Source organism: Phyllopteryx taeniolatus, chromosome 16, assembly GCF_024500385.1.
Source record: "Phyllopteryx taeniolatus isolate TA_2022b chromosome 16, UOR_Ptae_1.2, whole genome shotgun sequence".
Taxonomy (NCBI): domain Eukaryota; kingdom Metazoa; phylum Chordata; class Actinopteri; order Syngnathiformes; family Syngnathidae; genus Phyllopteryx; species Phyllopteryx taeniolatus.
Genome location: NC_084517.1, coordinates 21,756,708 through 21,774,572, shown reverse-complemented (window position 1 = coordinate 21,774,572; position 17,865 = coordinate 21,756,708). Strand labels below are relative to the sequence as shown.

Genomic DNA, 17,865 nt, shown 5'->3' with positions numbered 1-17,865 from the left:
AACTATGTATCTTCTGCCATCTAGTGGAAAAGCATGGAATTGTTCTGACAGTCACTATACGTCGCTGGCATAGATAGAACAAAGACATTTGTCGTAAATAATTTTCAGATCAATTAAAATATCCCTATATTCACCCAAAAACATTTTTACTATTTCATATACATACGGTACAAAAACGACCATGTTTGTTTCTTTTTCCTGGTACGGGCTCTCAAAAAATAAACATGACACTTGCTCTGTCTTTTACTTTAAATCAAAACAATGAATAATCGTACATATTGTTGTACTCCAATAAAATGTTGTCCATGTACAATGGTTTGCTTTCTGCCATCCATTTTGACAAGTTCAATTAACCAAGTTTTACCATGTCAACAGTGTAGTATTTGCAAAATCAAATCACACGAAGATAACAACCACAACAAACATTTCAACTTGTGTAGCGATATAACCCCCCACCCCCATGATGTGCAATTCAAATAAAGTCCGATCTAATTGGTACTTGCGTACTCTAGCCAGCGTTCACAAATTCGTTTCAATGTGTGCACCTCCAGCCTCACAGAGAACGTTAACGTTTCCTTCACGTATTTGTTGTGAATCGCCTCAACCTAAGGCCCCACAATCTTCAGCCACTTTCTGGTCATCAATTTTTCATAGACTAAATAAGTGCCTCGGCTCCATTTTCGTCACTATTTGAATCAAACGTCACCGTAGCGTCCTTTTTTCCGCCAACTAAATGTCACTTGGCGGCGACGGACTCCAGCCACGTCAACACCTCCCGGAGTCCCGTTCCGGAGCGGGCGCTCGCTTCCAGCGTGCTGATTGGCTGAGGAGCGCAGGCCACCAGGTCATCCAGTCGGAACAGCGACCGGATCTCCGCCAGGCTCATCGTGCAAGGCGTGTCCCTGGAGGGGAAGGTGCCAAGAACGCCACGTCCAGGTTAGTTCGGATGATTTGACTCAAATCCGTCACGAGGCTTCCCGGGACATTTGCAATTCTTGTGCACCCCTCAAATGTTCGACTGTCACGAAACCTTTGTGGCAAAAATGGACACGCACACACAAACGGCTATAAAGCCATCATACCGCAATATTTTTTTTCGTTTCCATTTTATAACTGAAATGTAATAATAAATAAAATGCAATTAAATTGTACTTTTTAATGCAAATATAAATAATGTATACAAACAATAAATGAAATTTAAAAAAATAAAAATTACAAAATATTGCAACTTTGTATTTCTAAATGTAAATGTAATGTAAAAATACCGTAAGTTGAATTGAACTGTATTCCTTTTTAATGCAATATGTATAATTAAAAATACAAACAACAAACAAAAATATATTAAAACAAAGTTGACAATTCTAATGTAATAACTGTTAGATTAAAAAATACAATAAATATTTTATAAATATTTCAATCTTTTTAAAATAAAATTATCAAATATTTGATAGACTAATTACATTTTATTTTAAATTTGTAATCAATGTAATAAAAATGCAATAAAATATAAATGTATAAAAAAAAAAAATTTTTTAAATACAAATAAAGTACACTGAATTAACATTTTATATATATAAAATGTATTAGAAAATACAATAAATATGTTTACTCATATGGTTACGCACTTTTTCATAACAAAAATAAAGTTATAGAAGTTATTCAAAAATAAACTATTTTTATTTCAAAATAAAAATTTAATAATTAATTATGACAATAAATAATTATATTTTTTACATTTCCCCCCCTAATATAAATCACTTAAAAAAACTTTCACCCATGCTCAAAATATTTTGGAGATTTTAAACCTTGAAATGAGAGTTTAATTATTTAAATTGTTATGTTTGTTTCTAGAAAAAAAAAATGAATTATTGTCCAAATACTAAATGGTAGACTCCTGGGGCTTTGTTGGTGGTCAGAGTTTTGGACATGTCAAAGATTAGCAACAAAATAGATTTGACTGCTTTAATATTTGTTACGTTGTTCCGTATACCCCCTCTGGCTGGAAAAAACAAAACAAAAAAATCACTTCCTGCCATTTCAAAACTTCTCAAGCACCATCTGTTGCATACACTCAGTAATATTATATCATATTCAATATACAGACACTCATATAAAATCCCCCCATGAGTTATTTTTAAGCATCCTTGAGTGTCTTGAAAGGCGCTATATAAATCTATTAATATGTCTATATAGCATAACGGTTGTCTGTTTACCTCTTGTTGAAGATTATAAGTACAGAAGCGTCTCGCAGGGCTTGGGCAGAGAGCACCGACAGCAGCTGGATGCACGACGACGACACCTGAGCGATGTTGGCCGAGTCCACCACGAACTTACAAAAAAAAATAAACAAAGCGTTAAAACTTCACACCGTACACACAGTGCAGTAGTGTGTTTTTCGGCTCAGTCGTCGGAAGCAGCACTTACTATGACAGAGGAGCAATCGTTGAAGTAACTGCGCCATATCGGGCCCATGCAGCCTCCCAGCTCCCTCACGGTCAGCTTCTTTCTCCTCAGCGTCAAGTCCGTCAGGTTGGTGCCCACCTGCCCGGGCATTACGCAGGCAAAGAAAGACCGCATAGGGTTCAAATATAGCACTACGTGAACAAAGAAATAGATTGGGAAAAACTACATTTGGAAAATGAACCAACACATAACAAAATCAATATCAACAACAATAATAAAATTAACAAACCTGGCACAAAAATACAAAAAAAATGTAATCTATATCAGGAGGAAAATTTGTAATCTATCATTTTAAAGCAGTACTAAGTAAAAAATATAGCAAAACAATAGAATGAATAATTCACAGTGCATTTTAAAATTGAAATATAACAATATCTAAAAATACAACAAATTATATTTTAGAAACATATATAAAAGGAAAAACAAACTAAAAAATATATATTTATTTCAAATTGCATTGTAATAACTTATAGATTAACAAGATCGATAGTTTGATTTTATTTGTTGAATTTAAATACAATTATATAATTTCAAAATAAATACACTTATTGTAAAAATATATAACAATAGCAAATTCAATATTTAAAAATATTTAAAGATTAAAACGTAACAATAGATCAAGAAATATATACTCGATATTTTAATTGGATTGAGATAGATATAAAAATAAATTAAAACATTTATGGGGAAAATAAAATGTAATAACATGAAGAAAATATATACATTGATAAAATTGTATTTGACTCTTTTTTCATACAAAAACACACAAATACATATGTAACACTTTAAAATATATAATGCAGTACATTATAGGTTTATAAATGTAATAAAATATACACAGGGAACTAAAAAGGAATTCATATTTACAGTTGGGAGTGTATGTGGAGGGCTACCCACGTCAACAGCTCCGTGCAAACTCATCTGTAGACGAAAGGTTAAGAAAGCAACAATACAACTTATTAAAATGATCTTGCATTTGACAACTAACTTCTAATAGTCCGATTTGTCGTATTTTTAGCTGCAAGTAGCCGTGCTCCTCCTCCTCCTCATCATCATCATCTTGCCACACTCCAGCATACGCGAAACGTTCAAAGTAGCAAGTAGCTGCTAAGCCTTTATCTTTTAGCCTTTATCTTATCTTTGAAGCATCCCAAACGAGCAACAAGGATATTGAGTAGACGTTTTAAGAGCAACGTTTTCCCGACGCCCGTAGCTCCGACGAGCAAGCACACTTCGTTGCTGCTCATTTTATTTTTAGGCTATTAGCATGTAGCACCTTAGCTTCACGGGGAAGCACGGTGACGCTCACGTGATCAGTAAACGAGTCCGTGATAGGACAAAGCCGGACAGGGATTCCGTTTCTGATTGGTCGGGGTGAAGCAAATTCTACAGAAAGTGATAAAGACCAAAACACATTCCTGTCACAACATTTCATTGATTTGGAAACCAGTCATTTGTTCAAAAGTGGCTCTATGTCACTTAAACAGTTTAAACATACATACAACGTTTGTAGTATTACAATAGATTTCGGGTAGCTACATTCCCCAGTAAAATAATGCAACGACGTATCCCGTTAGCGTATACGTCACACAATTTGCGTCGTTCAGTCCCCCCAAAAAAACAAAAACAAAAACCGCAGGCTGTTGGTGCGTGCGTTTCTCCTTATTATTATTAGTATATATTTTTTTTTTTTTACTGCAGAGTGCATTTTATCGTTGTTGAGCGATGGAAGATAAGCTAAAGAAAGAGTTGGGTACAGCCACGCTCAAGTCAGCCGGCCACTCTGGAGGTGGATGCATCAGCCAGGGCCAGAGTTACCACACCGACACCGGCAAAGTCTTCGTGAAGCTCAACCACAAGAGCCAGGTCAACTCTTAACCTGTTTGGAACGCTGCTAGTGCATTTTTCTAACCAATTAACTTTGCAGGCCAAGTTAATGTTTGACGGAGAAATGGCCAGTTTGGAGGCCATAATCCAAACTGGAGCGATCAAAGTGCCCAAACCTGTCAAGGTGATCGAGTTGGACACTGGAGGCTGCGTCTTTGTTATGGAGCATCTGGACATACGAGGCCTTAACAAGTGAGGCCACTCGCGCCCACGTTGCATTGCCACCGTGAAAAAAAACTAACACAAATCATCAAAAGTGGTCTTTGGAATGTGTTTTTTTTGTACTTGTAATGTGCAGATATTCCAAACAGCTCGGAGAGCAGCTGGCTCATCTTCACCTTCACAACAAGCGACAGCTGCAGAAAGTGAGCGAAGAGCAGCAGACAGTTGGTAATGCACCATAACTGCGCAAATATTGACAAATATTCACCGTGATACCACAAAGTCACCTTCAGAATGGAGGTTGGGTGCTACAATTTAAAAATAACATTTCCGAAATCAAACTATCGCTATTTCTTCCTTGTGTGGCAAAGATTGTGTTGGAAGTTGTGAATTTCCTCAAATAGTTTGCTTGTCCAACTGCAGAGAGTAGCGGATGTTTATTATTTGCAAAGAGGAGGCCTTTATTTGTACAAATACTTGGTTGCTTTTTGTTCTCCGTTCCTACAAAGAGTACTAGGCGTTTATTTGATAAAAGTTCTTCATTTGTACAAATACTTCATACTAATGACTTAACTACAGAGAGTACCCGGAGTTTATTTGATGCTAAGCCATTTATGTACCTGTGCATAAAACTTTCAATGTACTCAGCTGCAGAGAGTAGCGGGCATTTTCTTTCCACAAATGCTTTGTGTTTGGGTAGCCCGCATTGTATTGTTCTGTAAATGTTGTATGCACTCAATACCTGTTTTGTTTACTCGCGGGGCTTCTAATTGAGGTGAGGCGTTCATAATAAATCTGGAAGGGGGCCTCTTTTTGAGGCGACGCAGCGGTGAACGAGACGAATCGATGAGTAGCTCGTGTGCCAATAGGAAAAGGAGCCGGGCAGTCTCCGGGGGCTTATGTGGACAAATACGGCTTCTCGACCTCCACGTGCTGTGGCTATATACCACAGGTATACAACCCTGCAGCCTTATTGATTGTCAAATCGTTTCAAGCAGTATTACCGCGGCTTCTATTGCTTTGTCTCTTCTAGGACAACGAATGGCAGGACGACTGGGTGACATTTTACAGCCGACAGAGGCTCGAGCTTCAGCTAAACATGCTGGAGAAGTCCAACGGCGACAGAGAGGCCAGAGAGCTTTGGGCGGCACTGCAGGTACGCCGGGTTTACTACTTTTGAAGCGAGCAGGCCTTTCTTTGTGCAATCGCTTGTGCACGGAGAGGCTGCTGTCTAATTACAGCGTTGGTATTTGCAAACAAGTGCTTGTGCATGGACTCGCACGTTTCTATTTACTCAACTGAAGATGGATTTTCTTTGATTGCAAAAGCTTGTTTTCTATTTACTCAATGACAACAAGTACTAGGTGTTTATTTGCAGCGCAAATGCTTGTGTATGGACTGGCGGCGTTTCTGTTTACTCAAGTGCAGAGGATACGTGTGCACCGGTGACGTGAAGTGTGTCTTTAACAGCTGAAGATCCCTCAGTTCTTCGGAGACGTGCAGATGGTCCCCGCTCTCCTCCACGGGGACTTGTGGGGCGGCAACGTGGGAGAAACCGCCGAAGGCCCCGTGGTCTTCGACCCCGCTTCTTTCTACGGCCATTCCGAGTTCGAGTTGGCAATCGGCGGGATGTTCGGAGGCTTCGACGGCTCCTTCTTCTCCGCCTACCACGACAAAATTCCCAAGGCGCCCGGCTTTGCGAGAAGGAACCAGCTTTACCAACTCTTCCACTACCTGAATCACTGGAACCACTTTGGCGGTGGCTACAGAGGCTCGTCGATAAGTGTGATGAAGGACCTGCTCAAGTAATTGCACTTAGCTACCTACTATGGAATGCTCCAGTCTTAAATAATATCAAGTGTCCAGATTAATGGTCTATTGGTCATAACATTTTTATGTTCATTCCGCAAAAAATATTATCTGATTAAAAATGGCATGAAATCAAGCAAATAAACAACTGCAAATAAGTGGGTTTTTTTTGTGTTTCTTTTTTGTGGGTGTCCTGGCTGTATCTCGAAACAATATTCATGTTCTCGTGCAAAAGACACGCAAACGCGTAACATCACAGAGATTAAAGACGTCCACGGCTCTCGTTTGGGAAACACAAACATACGAGCATCTCTGGGAAAGTCATGAAGAGGACAAAGGTGAGCATTTAGGAACTCAAATAACGCGATGCGAGCTTCTCGCGAGCTAGCTACAACTTGCCATCGATTTGTTTTGCTTCCGCGTCGTCGCCACTGGCGCATGCGCTGTAACATCTTACGCACTGCGCCTTTTCGCTTGCCGTATCGGGGCAGGGCACTTAGCACAAAATGCGCGAGCGTTTACCGGGCCAGCTTGAGCATGACAACTATTGAACAAATTCGTAGCCTTTTTAAACTATTATTATGATTGTTTAACATGGTCGTGCAATTATTTTCGAAATAATCAAACGCTAAATACATGCATGAACGTATACGTAACGAGCGTATCACGTCCCAAGTTATGTGTACTAGCCACGAATGCTAACGAGCTAGCGTCTCCATTGCAGCTTACTTAGCCTGTAGAACTTGAACAAAATGGCTTCATTGAGGACACAAGTTGCTTGTTCGGGCGATGCGGGAGGCGGAATGATTATATCCGAGACGGAGGTTGGGTGCGGCGGTGACGAAGCGGGCGAAAGTGATGTGACGGAGAAGGAAATGGACTTTGGTGGGGACGGGGGAGATCTGAAAACGTGTGTGTTGGAGGGCTTCGCTGAGCGGGGCGCGAGCCAGGCTCTCATCGCCAGTCTGCCGGACGTCCACGGGGAGCTGACGAGCAGGGAGGCCGCCACGGAGAAGTTTCAGGGTGAGCGTCACTCACTATGAACCGCAGCACTCTTAATTGAGTTAAGGCACATCTTTTACATTGTCACGGCACACCAAAAGTATGTCTTGGAGTTTGTCTTAATATCACATTTTCTTTTTCACAGTGGGAAATCTGGGCCTGTGTAGAGCAACACAAAGCAAGTTTTGCTAACCTATTCTCCCTTATTCGCTGAAAAAAATCACCTGTTTGCTTTTGTGGTGCTCAGGCCAAAGCCATGTTTACCATTCAAAAAAATAAAAATAATAATAATCTGCTGGCATCTTGGTCCCTAGCAACTACGTTGAACTGAGTGGAAGGGCTTCATTTCATCCGACCATAGCCCAGTTTAGTTAGAAATAAGTGTTTCCCTGCCATCTTGTGGCATCTATAGGCAATTACAAAACCTTTTTGTGTGGGCGCGAATGATTTGCATGATTTTCACGATTCCCAGGAGGTCTTGGTGCCTGTACTGAAATAGTGACTGAAATAGTTTGTTTAGGGAGCTAAAGTTTGAGTTTTCAAGCGGTAGCCCAGAAACTCAAAAGGATTTTGGGTGTTTTTGTAAAGAAGAGTTGGCCAGGATCCACGCCGAACTGTGTTCAAACCCGCTGAACCAAAGTCTCATCGTCAAAGTCTTATGTCACTCAAAACATATAAATTGTGTGTTTTGAAATACATTTTTGACTAATATTCTGCCTGTAATCAATGAACCATAAAAACAAGATTGCTAACGTCATTGCAAGTGAGCAGACTTCGACATTTCGCAGATGTTGTAATGCTGTCATTATTTCCCCCACCGTACTTGTCTCTGTCACTGTCACTTCAATGACTATTTATGCCCATGTCCACTCAACAGACACACTCAGCCAGTACCAAGATCAACCTCATCTACTGGATCCACACTTGGGTATGTTAAAAAAAAAAAAGCCAACCTGCAAGAGAAATCCTCTTGAAATGCATTTCTTATGATTTAGAGTGGATGGTGAATATGTTATTGGAGTACGTGAGGCGTGAGGACTGCCCTTCTTCCTTGTTTCATTTGGGCTTCAAGTTCCTTTACATCATCTGTAAGGTGGGTCTGACGTGCCTCTGATTTGTCGGGTCTCAAAAATACACACCAAGAAAATAGAAATGGCTACTAGTTGCTTACTACTGTATTTTTGTTTCTACCCAGGTGAGAGTCTACAAAATCTTCATGCGGCGTTTTCCTCACGAGGTCGCTGACATCGAGCCTGTTCTGGATTTGCTCTCCAAGCAGGACCCGACAGACACAGAGGTTCCATCAACAGAAGATCATCTTGTCGTTTTGTTGAGCAGACAACATTGTTTTTGACAATTTTCTCCTCCTTATAGACATGGTGGACGCGCTACATTCTGCTGCTCTGGCTGTCCATGACCTGCCTCACGCCCTTCGACCTTTCTCGCCTCGACGGCAATCTGCAGTCTGAAGATGGCCGGGGCAGAGAGCCCATCATGGACCGCATCCTCGCGATTGCTAAGGCAAATAGAACGGATTCTGATGTGTCCCTATATGCGACTTTTGAAATTGGATGACTGTTAAGAGTAGTTTTACAGCGGTCAAAGTCAGTTTTTAATTGTATGAAAGTAAAGCACAGTAAAGATGAATTAAAACTGACTGTACAGCTAATGAAGGCTTAACAACGCGGACAGAAGAAAGCTACGGTAATTGTGTTTTGACTTTAGAGGTTCTGTTGTGTGCACGCTCAGAATTTGTTCTCACTCATACTTTAACAGACGTATGTTTTATTAACTCTTTAAAAAACAACATTCATATTCAAACAAGGGAAGAAAATGGTCACCATATTTGTGATAATTGTAACGTTTTTTTTGTTTGCAGTCATATCTTGGCGTCAGCGATGGTTGCCGGCTTGCTGCATCCGTGTTGGTGTCAAAGTAAGTCATTTCTGTCAACATATCACAATAGAACTCGAGTCTACTAAATTCACAGACTTTCATGCCTTTCAACTGTAATGTGTTCATGTGGCCTACCGGAGGGCAGCGTTGTGCTACAGATAAATGACTTGGTCTTTGTGTGTCATATCAAGGCTGTCTTTTTTCTTTCAATGTTTCAGCGCCCCTTGCACAATGGTCATTGGACCGGTCTATTGCAATATTAGTCATTCGAACTGCTCTAAGTGCTCGAGGACTCTCCATCTTTTTGCACAATTGTTTTTTGTCAATGTCTTTATGTCTCCAAAGTGTTCTGTAAATTGACTGTCTGTTGTACTAGAGCGGCTCCAACTACCGGAGACAAATTCCTTGTGTGTTTTGGACATACTTGGCAAATAAAGATGATTCTGATTCTGATTCTGATTCTGATGGTCTTCACAGGTTCATGACACGGCCTGATGTGCTAAAGAAGTACCTCGGAGACTTCCTGGACTGGAGCCTCGCCACCATATCCCGAAACAACGACCAGTCCCTGGACTCCATTAGGGTGCTGGATGGGGCTCTTCAGTCGCTGGTAAACACGCTAACACGTTTGATCATCATCATCATCATCATCATCATCATCATCTCACACACACACACACACACACACGTCTGGTTAATGCCAAGCACTCAAATGCAAAGTTACTGGGTTGCCCAAGTATGCAGTGACACCTTCATTTTAATGAGAGATATTAAGCGTTTCTTTCATAATTTTTTCCACGTATATTAATAACACATCTGTGACATGTTTTCATCAAACTACCCCGAGGATCAAGAATTATAAGACGTTCCACACACTATTACACAAATTCCCCATTAATGTAGATGAGTTTAAATTAATTAATTCATTGAAAAATTTATTAATTATACAAAGTGCAGAAAAGTTGTAATAGTGCAGAATGGCTTGCTCAGACACGTCAGAAATAAGCAGATAACAAATGATGTTCAAGTTCTCATTTGATGGGTGGGGAGGCACTCCAGAGAAGCAACTATTTGTGTCGAAGCAATTATAAGGAGAATATTCCTTCAGCCATGTGACACAGTAACGTGCGTCCAATTAAAATTTATTGATGAAGTTCTCAACTGTCAAGTGATGTTAGTCATGCCTCAAGCAAGTCAATGCATTTAATGGCACAGGAAGATACGGTAAACTTGAATAACGTGTTCCTTTAACGTCTCTTCAGGATGTGAGGCAGCGCTCAAGGCATTAAAACAATTATTAGATATATATTTGTTTTGCTGCTGTGGATTTTGTGGTTAACTGGCACAAATGATGAAGATTCACATATGTGAATTATTATTTTTTTCATTTTTTTGTTTGTTAAATATGTGAACAAGCATCTTTTGTGCTCCAACAGGCAATGCTTTTTCAACATGGCAAGCGGGAGGACCTCTTACAGCACGGTAGGTTTAGGTTGGGTGCACAAGTATTTGGACCGTGACAGAGTTTTACAAATTAGCCATCGAATGGATGTGAAATTGAACAATTAACTCCTACACTGCTCTGTACATTTACATTCGTTAACTGGACTCCAAACGTTTACTGCCACCGACGTATATATTCGTCAAGTGTGTTTTTCAGCGGGTCGGCATGCAAGAGGGTCTCGCCCAGCTTTTCTGTGAAATTCAGTTTTGTAAACTGTAGTGACTAACGGATCCCTGTAGGTGGCGATGTTGCATCGCTTTGTATTTGAGATCAGCACAGCTTTTGAGTTGAAGATAACGATTAGAGGGTGAATCTCGGCTTGTCACCTCAATTATGACGGAGATAATTGCCAACACGGAAGTCGAACAAGTTTGGGTATATCTATGGTATACACACAGTATGTGTTGCGGTAGGAGAGAAAAGATCACGTGGTTCGTGGAGTGAACGAGGAACGCCATGTAAAAAAGAAACTGATGTTCAACTCGAGCCATGCATTGAGTCAAATGTCATTCACAGCACGTTTCATATGTTGTATATCTGTAAATTAATTATCATTTTTCCATCAAAAGTCCTTTCTCAGTTTTATTTGTGTTGCTTTATAGTTTGAGGTCTCACAAAAGCAAAACTATTCGTGTCAAACTCACTATTCTGCCTCATTTTCCAGGAGCTTGGAAGTGACTTCCACTAAATCCTTTGGAGGGTACACTACATTTTGACATGTGGGATTTTTTTTCACCCCTTTTGTTAACATAAGTGGTTTGTTGTTCTTCGGCGGATGTTCGCTCTCCACCGAATGCCATTCTCGTTTGCGTGCATCGGCTTTGTTCCGTTCAGTTGCCTTTGCCTGTGGTAACAAAGATTTGTGAATACAAATAATTCAGTCAAGAGGGGATATTTGCATGCAGACAGGTTAGGTGTCGCTCTAAATCAGGGGCGGGGAAGCTTTTTCCAGTTTTTATACAGTCCCCCTGGGGCCGTGATAAGTTCAGGAAAAAATATGATGATATACGAAGAGCGTTTGAGGCAGTGCGGCGGGCTAGTGGTTAGTACAGTCGGCTCAGTTCCTCCCGTGTGGAGTTTGGATGTTTGCCGGAGTACCTGGAGAAGACCCGTGCAAGCACGGGTTCACGTGCTTGCGTTGGTTTTCTCCGGTACCTCCCACATTCCCAAAACACACGTTAGATTCACTTAGGACTCAAAATTGTTTGTCTGTATGTGCAAGTTAAAATGCTCACTACCCCTGTTTTAAATGAAAACTCCTTCCAATTCATGAAAAATGGTCCATTCCTGTATGTGTACATTTAATAGCGATGACATCTTTGTCCCTCCTAGTTTCTCGAGTTTTACGGTGTCTGGAAGAAAATCATCTCTCGGAGAGCAGCCAGGCCACGCTGAGGAAGCTCAACGTCAAACTGATCCAGCGACTTGGCCTCACCTATCTGAAGCCTCGTTTGGCCCCTTGGAGGTGAGATGTAAACCCAGTATTTAAAAAACAAAAAACAAAAAAAAAAACCATTAACTTAGTTTTAAATCTAAATCCATAACGGATTATATTGACCTATTTCAGGTACCAGAGAGGAAGCAGGTCCATAGCATCAACCCTTTTGACCAGTCAAGCCGCAGATACGGTGAAAGGGACGAAACAAGAGGATGAGGATTATGATATTCCAGAGGAGTTAGAGACTGTTATTGGTGAGATTTTAATTTAGGATGGATGTACACAGCCTGCTTTCAAGTGACGTAATTCCGATTGAAATGGAATCGGACAACAGATCGGGATCCGGCCTCGTCCAAATGTGGGTACAAATCTGACCTGTATTGGGTATGTGCCAATGCGAGGGCAGCAGATTGGATTTGCCCTGTCAATGCCAACTTGACGTCGCCGAAATACACCGATTTGTGATTTAAAAACAGCACAAATAGAAAAACCTGATGTAAATAAATATAAACTACAAAAACAGCAATGACCATTAAATATGTAAATACACTTGTGCTCATAGGTTTACATACACTGACAGAATTTGTAAGATTTGCGCCACTTTTTAAAGAAAACAGGAGGGATTAGGCAAAATTTGTTTTTCATGATATTCAAATTACACTATGCAGCATTTTAGAATAGCACAGTCATTAAACATAACATCACAATAAAGTAAAAATAATGAGATGGTCAGTCATCAGTCATATCCAGCAACACCTCCCAAATCATCCGCTCCTCATGGTCACAATTTGTGAATGGGAGGTCTTGAGTTTGACCGAAGTGGACTTTAAAAGTCTTCGTTCAACCTGCATATTCCCTGTAAAAAGTCTTTCTTGCATTTCAGTGTCTGTGTAGGAAATAACCCAATGTTTTGTCGACGTATGTTCTCAGAGCATCTATTGGTGGGACTTAAGGATAAGGAAACAATAGTGCGTTGGTCTGCAGCAAAGGGGTACCACGTTTTAAAAATTTATTATTATTTTTTTTATATGGTCAAGCATTCTTCCTGCTTTTTGGTACATTTGAAATTCAATGGTGTGTTTGAACTCTTTCAGTGTTGGGAGAGTGACCGGGCGGCTTCCCAAGGAGCTAGCGGACGAGGTGGTGGCATCAGTGCTGGACTGCTTCTGGTTGGTTGTTTAGTATACGGCCGTATTTTCATGTTCCCAGCACGTTGACACGCTTTGTGTGTTCCTATCGAAGCTTCCAGGAGACAGACACTTGGCACGGAGGCTGTCTGGCCCTTGCCGAACTTGGCAGAAGAGGCCTGCTGCTGCCCTCCAGATTAACAGATGGCAAGTCATCATTAGCTTCTTATAAATGTGTCATTTTCAAAATGTCTTCATTCATGTTTTTATTTGCTTTCTTCAAAAAGTGTCCAGATAGTCATCAAAACATGCCTCTATAAACATTCAATGTCACCTTTCCCAACAAAGGCATGCACACGCATTCAAGCCATTTATTAGGTACACCTGCACAAAAGTATGATACAAAAAGAAAAAACATCTTTACTGATAACATTATCAGTACATATGATGTTTTGTCTACTCATATAGATAAATAACTCATAAGTCAATGTACCACTTTGCTGTTATTTTTGTTCAAATAATGCAGGTGTAGCTAATGTGCGCTTGGACTTTTTTACATACTGTACATGATAGGTAGAGCTATTTGACGTTTCCCAACTCAAGTATTGAGAGTGTTTCAGTGCTTCAGTAATGTGGATGTTCAATAGGCTGATCTTGTCTTGCAGCAAAAAGTACTTGCTTTTGCTTCTCTTGCGTTTTGCTTTTCTCTTCTTAATGGCAGTGAACCTCCGCTATTGGCAGCAGCCTATCCCGCCGCGAATAGCAAAGATCTGTGAATAATTGATGCCCCCTTCAATTGCCTATAAATGCCACAAGTTGGTAGCTAGGGACTACTTTTGTCTAAATGAAGCTCCTCAACTCACTTCAAATTATGTGCTTGGCACTAAGATGCCACCAGGTATTGGACCACTGCTATTGTTTTGGCCTGAGCACAAAAGCGAATAAGGGAGTATAAGTTCCCCTGCAAATACGCGACTTTTTTCAAATGTTGACCTGCCAATATGCGAGGTTTGCTGTATATGATTACGTGTTCATCAGCAGCGTGGCCTCCTCCTCGCAGGCCGCGCTGCCGCTTTTGCTCTCTTCCTTGCTTTGTACATGTTGGATTTAGCAAGGCCGCCGTTGACTCGTTTCACGCCCGTCGCGTTGGGCTTGCTGTCGTGTTCACTCTTTTCCGTCGGGCCCGAATGTTCCGCTGTTCGACGGGCTCGCTCAAAGTCACGCACAGAGGCGGCCGAGCTGGCGATGGCGAGCTGACAGAGCGCCAGCGCCGCCGTTTGCCTCTGGTCACACGCTTCCTCATCCGTGAGACCGGCGTGAGGAGAGCGGAGGCTGAGATTGAGCGGCAACTCTGCACCCCGTGGCCTCCCTGTGTCCGAGCTGTCCGAATTTCTCGTTGAGAGGTTTAGCGGTGCCGGTACGCCTCTGTTGTCCTCTTCTTCCTTTCCCGAGTTAGCTTCCGCACAAAACTCGGACACGCCAGAATATGTGCCGCTCTCAGCCGATCTATTAACGAGATCAGTGCAGCAATTAAGCTGATTTCTAAGGAGGTTGCAGTTTATTAGCTAGCAAAATTACACCCAGAATATCAATTCTTCTACATTGTTCCCCGGCAAAATCGGCGTCCATCGTTCGTTTTTTTGACAAATGTATGCTAAATATGCATCTTGACTTTGCCAGGTTTCAGTCAAACAAAGAACTGTCTTGCATAAAACGTGTGACGTTGTTTTTGCGTAGGTGTTAATGTGAGTGTGCACGCTCGTCGTTATAAAAACCGGTGGCTGGACGGCCAACGATTGTGGGTGTGATCATTTCTTACCTTGTGTCCACGAGCAGCGTTCCCAGCTGCAGCAAGCTTTCAGCAGTGTCCTTGCGCCTGGCGTCAGTCTGCATGTTTTGCTCCACTGTCGACGGCCGCCGCTCATCCAGGCCGGTGTCTCGCGGCGCTCCCTCGCCGTCCTTCTGTGTGATTTGTGCGTGACTGGGTCTGTCAGGGGAGCCCAGAGCAGAACAGCCCTCCTTTGGGCTCAGCCTGATCTCCTTGTCGCCACTTTGCCTGAGCTGTGCTTGTTCAGCGAAATGATTGTGACTGGGTCGCATGTAGAAGTCGTAATCTTCAGAAGCCAGGGTTGGCCCGTACCAGTCCGAAGGAAGATATCTTGAGAGCTCATGGGGTCTGTACAGGCTGTAGTGAAATTGCTGTCCTGAGAGGATCGGGTGACAGTATCGGTACGAGTAAGGGACGGAGAGTGAAGCTGGAGGCGGGGCAATGGCGTGTGGCACCACTTGCCTCTGGGGATCCGGAAAGTCAAGCCGCAGAGGAGACGGAACGGTCTCGTTTGCATTATGGCTTGCAGGTTGGTAATATGAAGAATAGAAAGGCCTGAAATAAGGAGTGTAATCTGGCCTCAAGGGGGTGGGGAATGGTTTAAGAGTCCATGGGAATGCTGGGCGCTCGAAGGCGGGAATGAGAGGGTGCGAACCGTCTGACAGCGGCACAGACGACTTAAAGGCTTCTGCTCCGTCGCGGTTGGGCGCCACCAGGGAGAAGGCAGATGGGCGAGGCGGGGACTTCACCTCCTTCGCTGGAACGTTGCTCGTGTTCGGCAAACTCTGGCCTTCCTTCTCCTCCGGACTGTCGTTCTCAACGTCGACCTCTTCCGTCGAATCGCTCATCTCCGCTGTGTTCTCCTCTTCCTGTCGGACGGGAACTTCCTTAGATTTCACGGGGCGGGCCTTTGTTACGGCCTTGATCTGCCGAGTCGCCTGACTGTTTTTGTGCAACATCAGGGAGATGGAGTTTTTGCACAGGTTGTATTTCATGTGGTTAAAGAGGTGGGACTTCTCGTTGCAGGTGAAGGGACACTGGAAACATTGGTACTTGAACGGCTTCCCCGGCGGGCGAGGAATGTAGTGAGGCCTTTTAGGCTTGCGTTCCTGAGCAGTGGCCATTCCCTAATTGTCCATTAGAGAAAAAAAAAAGAAATTGTATTAAAAGTGCGAAACGCGTACTTGAAGGTGGGAGTTTTTATTTGTATTCCAATAGTTGGGTCTCTGGAGTGCCTGTCCACCATCAAGTGTGTAATCATAAGACAACCCAATTTTTTTTGTGCGATCAGCTTATTTCCTAAAATAGGTTTTTGAGTGAGCCGTTTATATTTTGGCAACTGGTGATGCCACCACCCTGATTCCAGTTCATCATCAATCAAGAAGTGGCAAATGCAGGAAAAAGATGGGAAATCATACATTCAGAAAGTCTCACTGCAACCAAGTTTCGTAGGACAAAAGCCAAGAAATAATGTTTTTCTATTTTCTGAAAAGTATCACCCTGGCCAAAAGGCATTGGGAAATATTTGTTTTGACAAATACGAGTGTTTGAGTACTCACTCCAAAATCTCGAGCTGCCCGAAACCTCGCACCCTGAGGCTAATGTATTTCTGTTCCCGCAAACAGGTTAGATACCAAACAGAGACACGGTTGAATATGCAAATATGTTTGCATGCTGTGCATTTGCATAGGTGCACTCTGTTTTTCTTGCAGTTTTGTTTGATTGGCGCCTGCGTAAAATGTGCCCTATACGCCCGTTCGGCTGTCACTCATCTTTACAATGCCGCGCCACGGCAGCGGGCGCCGTACGGACGAAGCGCTTCCTGCCACGGAAGTGCGGAGGGCATGTTGAAACTGGCTACTTGCCTAAACTCACTGCTGCCTGTGTGGGAACCGGCAGACACCTGCTTCCCATGACTGCTACACCTGCAGGATGCACTCGGCTGACGTTCGCCAATGAGCTCAGGAGTCGTCACTGCCTGCCAGGAAAATGCTTCATTGCACTTACTGTCATTTAATTGTAACCATTTGCTTGCCGGGACAACATTCGGATTGGACTTTTCGGGTGTCCGTCAAGCCGTGGCTCAGGTTGCCTCGTGGAGGAACCTGCTTGTCATGCGCTGTCGCAAGAAGTTGTCGCTCAAGTTCTGCCACTCCCCTCCTAACAACGCCAATTAGCACTATAAAAAATATATATATATATTTTTTAATGTAGCACGTTTGCCTTATCTGCTGTACTGTGTTTCGCTTAAAAAGCGTGGTTAATTTGTTTTGTCAATTTCAGATTGAATGTAAATTCTATAAAAACATTTTAAGCATCAGTGAGAAGGCAACTTACATCAGACCGCCATCGTCGCCATTTGCATTCATCTCTATATTATTGTCAATTCATGTAACGCAAGTATTAATTCTGATAAAATAGTATTTACCCGTTCTGGAAGTGTCGCGGTACCTGACGAGCAGCTCCTCAGTCGCTCAGGGATGTCTCCCGCTCCTGTGACTTCAGTGTTTGCGTGTCTGTCTGTCATCCAGCATGTGTGAACCCTATTCATATTAGTTGTGTGGTGAGTTTCTCTTTGTGAGCTGTTGTCTCTCTCCAGTGGGTGGAGCCTCAGTCCAAACAGCAGCGCCCTCGGGCAACATCAATGTACCTGATATTAGTCGAGCCTCCAGCAACGATTTGCATGATGCGCCTTCGGTCAGCCCGGGTCCTTGTTTCGGGTCTTTTTTAGCGGGACAGAGGTCGACCC

General features: G+C 42.4%; 4 protein-coding genes across 10 annotated transcripts in view; 2 read left to right on the top strand and 2 right to left on the bottom strand.

The window, feature by feature from the left end:
• Positions 1-111: 111 nt before the first annotated feature.
• Positions 112-3,824, bottom strand: arl16 (ADP-ribosylation factor-like 16). Of its 3 annotated transcripts, none has more exons than XM_061749567.1 (5): positions 3,635-3,824; positions 3,331-3,386; positions 2,425-2,541; positions 2,214-2,329; positions 112-902 (listed from the first exon to the last, which is right to left on the bottom strand). In XM_061749567.1, exons 1-5 carry the CDS (start codon positions 3,708-3,710, stop codon positions 737-739), a joined length of 531 nt encoding a protein of 176 aa, XP_061605551.1. In that variant the 5' UTR covers positions 3,711-3,824; the 3' UTR covers positions 112-736. The 3 variants fall into 3 exon arrangements, with proteins under 3 accessions (XP_061605551.1, XP_061605552.1, XP_061605553.1); XM_061749568.1 differs by having other exon boundaries at positions 3,331-3,384; positions 3,452-3,732; XM_061749569.1 differs by having other exon boundaries at positions 2,425-2,594; positions 3,635-3,686.
• On the top strand, positions 3,777-6,479 carry fn3krp (fructosamine 3 kinase related protein). 2 transcript variants are annotated; one of them, XM_061749561.1, is made up of 6 exons: positions 3,777-4,329; positions 4,391-4,542; positions 4,649-4,740; positions 5,382-5,464; positions 5,546-5,668; positions 5,983-6,479. In XM_061749561.1, the coding sequence occupies exons 1-6, from the start codon at positions 4,189-4,191 to the stop codon at positions 6,319-6,321; spliced, it is 930 nt and encodes a 309-aa protein (XP_061605545.1). In that variant the 5' UTR covers positions 3,777-4,188; the 3' UTR covers positions 6,322-6,479. The 2 variants fall into 2 exon arrangements, with proteins under 2 accessions (XP_061605545.1, XP_061605544.1); XM_061749560.1 differs by having other exon boundaries at positions 5,367-5,464.
• A 210-nt stretch (positions 6,480-6,689) lies between these two features.
• The window catches only part of tbcd (tubulin folding cofactor D), a 38,919-nt gene continuing 27,743 nt past the window's right edge, over positions 6,690-17,865 (top strand). The window contains exons 1-13 of one of the 2 annotated variants that reach the window (XM_061749525.1): positions 6,690-7,344; positions 8,201-8,251; positions 8,319-8,416; positions 8,519-8,620; positions 8,698-8,844; positions 9,203-9,258; positions 9,697-9,829; positions 10,656-10,701; positions 12,056-12,188; positions 12,291-12,415; positions 13,092-13,152; positions 13,256-13,330; positions 13,404-13,495. In XM_061749525.1, coding sequence (XP_061605509.1) covers positions 7,074-7,344; positions 8,201-8,251; positions 8,319-8,416; positions 8,519-8,620; positions 8,698-8,844; positions 9,203-9,258; positions 9,697-9,829; positions 10,656-10,701; positions 12,056-12,188; positions 12,291-12,415; positions 13,092-13,152; positions 13,256-13,330; positions 13,404-13,495 — 1,390 coding nt within the window. In that variant the 5' untranslated portion in view covers positions 6,690-7,073. The remainder of the gene's footprint in view (positions 7,345-8,200; positions 8,252-8,318; positions 8,417-8,518; positions 8,621-8,697; positions 8,845-9,202; positions 9,259-9,696; positions 9,830-10,655; positions 10,702-12,055; positions 12,189-12,290; positions 12,416-13,091; positions 13,153-13,255; positions 13,331-13,403; positions 13,496-17,865) is intronic. The other variant, XM_061749526.1, reaches the window with a different exon arrangement.
• On the bottom strand, positions 10,707-17,687 carry znf750 (zinc finger protein 750). Of its 3 annotated transcripts, XM_061749541.1 has the most exons (4): positions 17,545-17,678; positions 16,982-17,094; positions 15,108-16,243; positions 13,171-14,794 (listed from the first exon to the last, which is right to left on the bottom strand). In XM_061749541.1, exons 3-4 carry the CDS (start codon positions 16,238-16,240, stop codon positions 14,323-14,325), a joined length of 1,605 nt encoding a protein of 534 aa, XP_061605525.1. In that variant the 5' UTR covers positions 16,241-16,243; positions 16,982-17,094; positions 17,545-17,678; the 3' UTR covers positions 13,171-14,322. The 3 variants fall into 3 exon arrangements, with proteins under 3 accessions (XP_061605526.1, XP_061605525.1, XP_061605524.1); XM_061749542.1 differs by lacking the exons at positions 13,171-14,794; positions 16,982-17,094 and adding an exon at positions 10,707-11,567 and having other exon boundaries at positions 17,545-17,687; XM_061749540.1 differs by lacking the exon at positions 16,982-17,094 and having other exon boundaries at positions 17,545-17,687.

Coding starts and splice junctions, on each gene's coding strand:
- arl16 (XM_061749567.1), bottom strand. CDS start 3,710: ATGAGCAGCAACGAAGTGTGCTTGCTCGTCGGAGCTACGGGCGTCGGG. Junction 2,542..3,330: donor CTCCACATACACTCCCAACT/GTAAATATGAAT, acceptor ATGCCCGGGCAG/GTGGGCACCAACCTGACGGA. Junction 903..2,213: donor CTTATAATCTTCAACAAGAG/GTAAACAGACAA, acceptor CTTCCCCTCCAG/GGACACGCCTTGCACGATGA.
- fn3krp (XM_061749560.1), top strand. CDS start 4,189: ATGGAAGATAAGCTAAAGAAAGAGTTGGGTACAGCCACGCTCAAGTCA. Junction 4,330..4,390: donor AGCTCAACCACAAGAGCCAG/GTCAACTCTTAA, acceptor TTAACTTTGCAG/GCCAAGTTAATGTTTGACGG. Junction 4,543..4,648: donor GACATACGAGGCCTTAACAA/GTGAGGCCACTC, acceptor TGTAATGTGCAG/ATATTCCAAACAGCTCGGAG.
- znf750 (XM_061749540.1), bottom strand. CDS start 17,667: ATGAATAGGGTTCACACATGCTGGATGACAGACAGACACGCAAACACT. Junction 16,244..17,544: donor CCGCGACACTTCCAGAACGG/GTAAATACTATT, acceptor ATGGACAATTAG/GGAATGGCCACTGCTCAGGA. Junction 14,795..15,107: donor ACGCTGCTCGTGGACACAAG/GTAAGAAATGAT, acceptor TCTCGTTAATAG/ATCGGCTGAGAGCGGCACAT.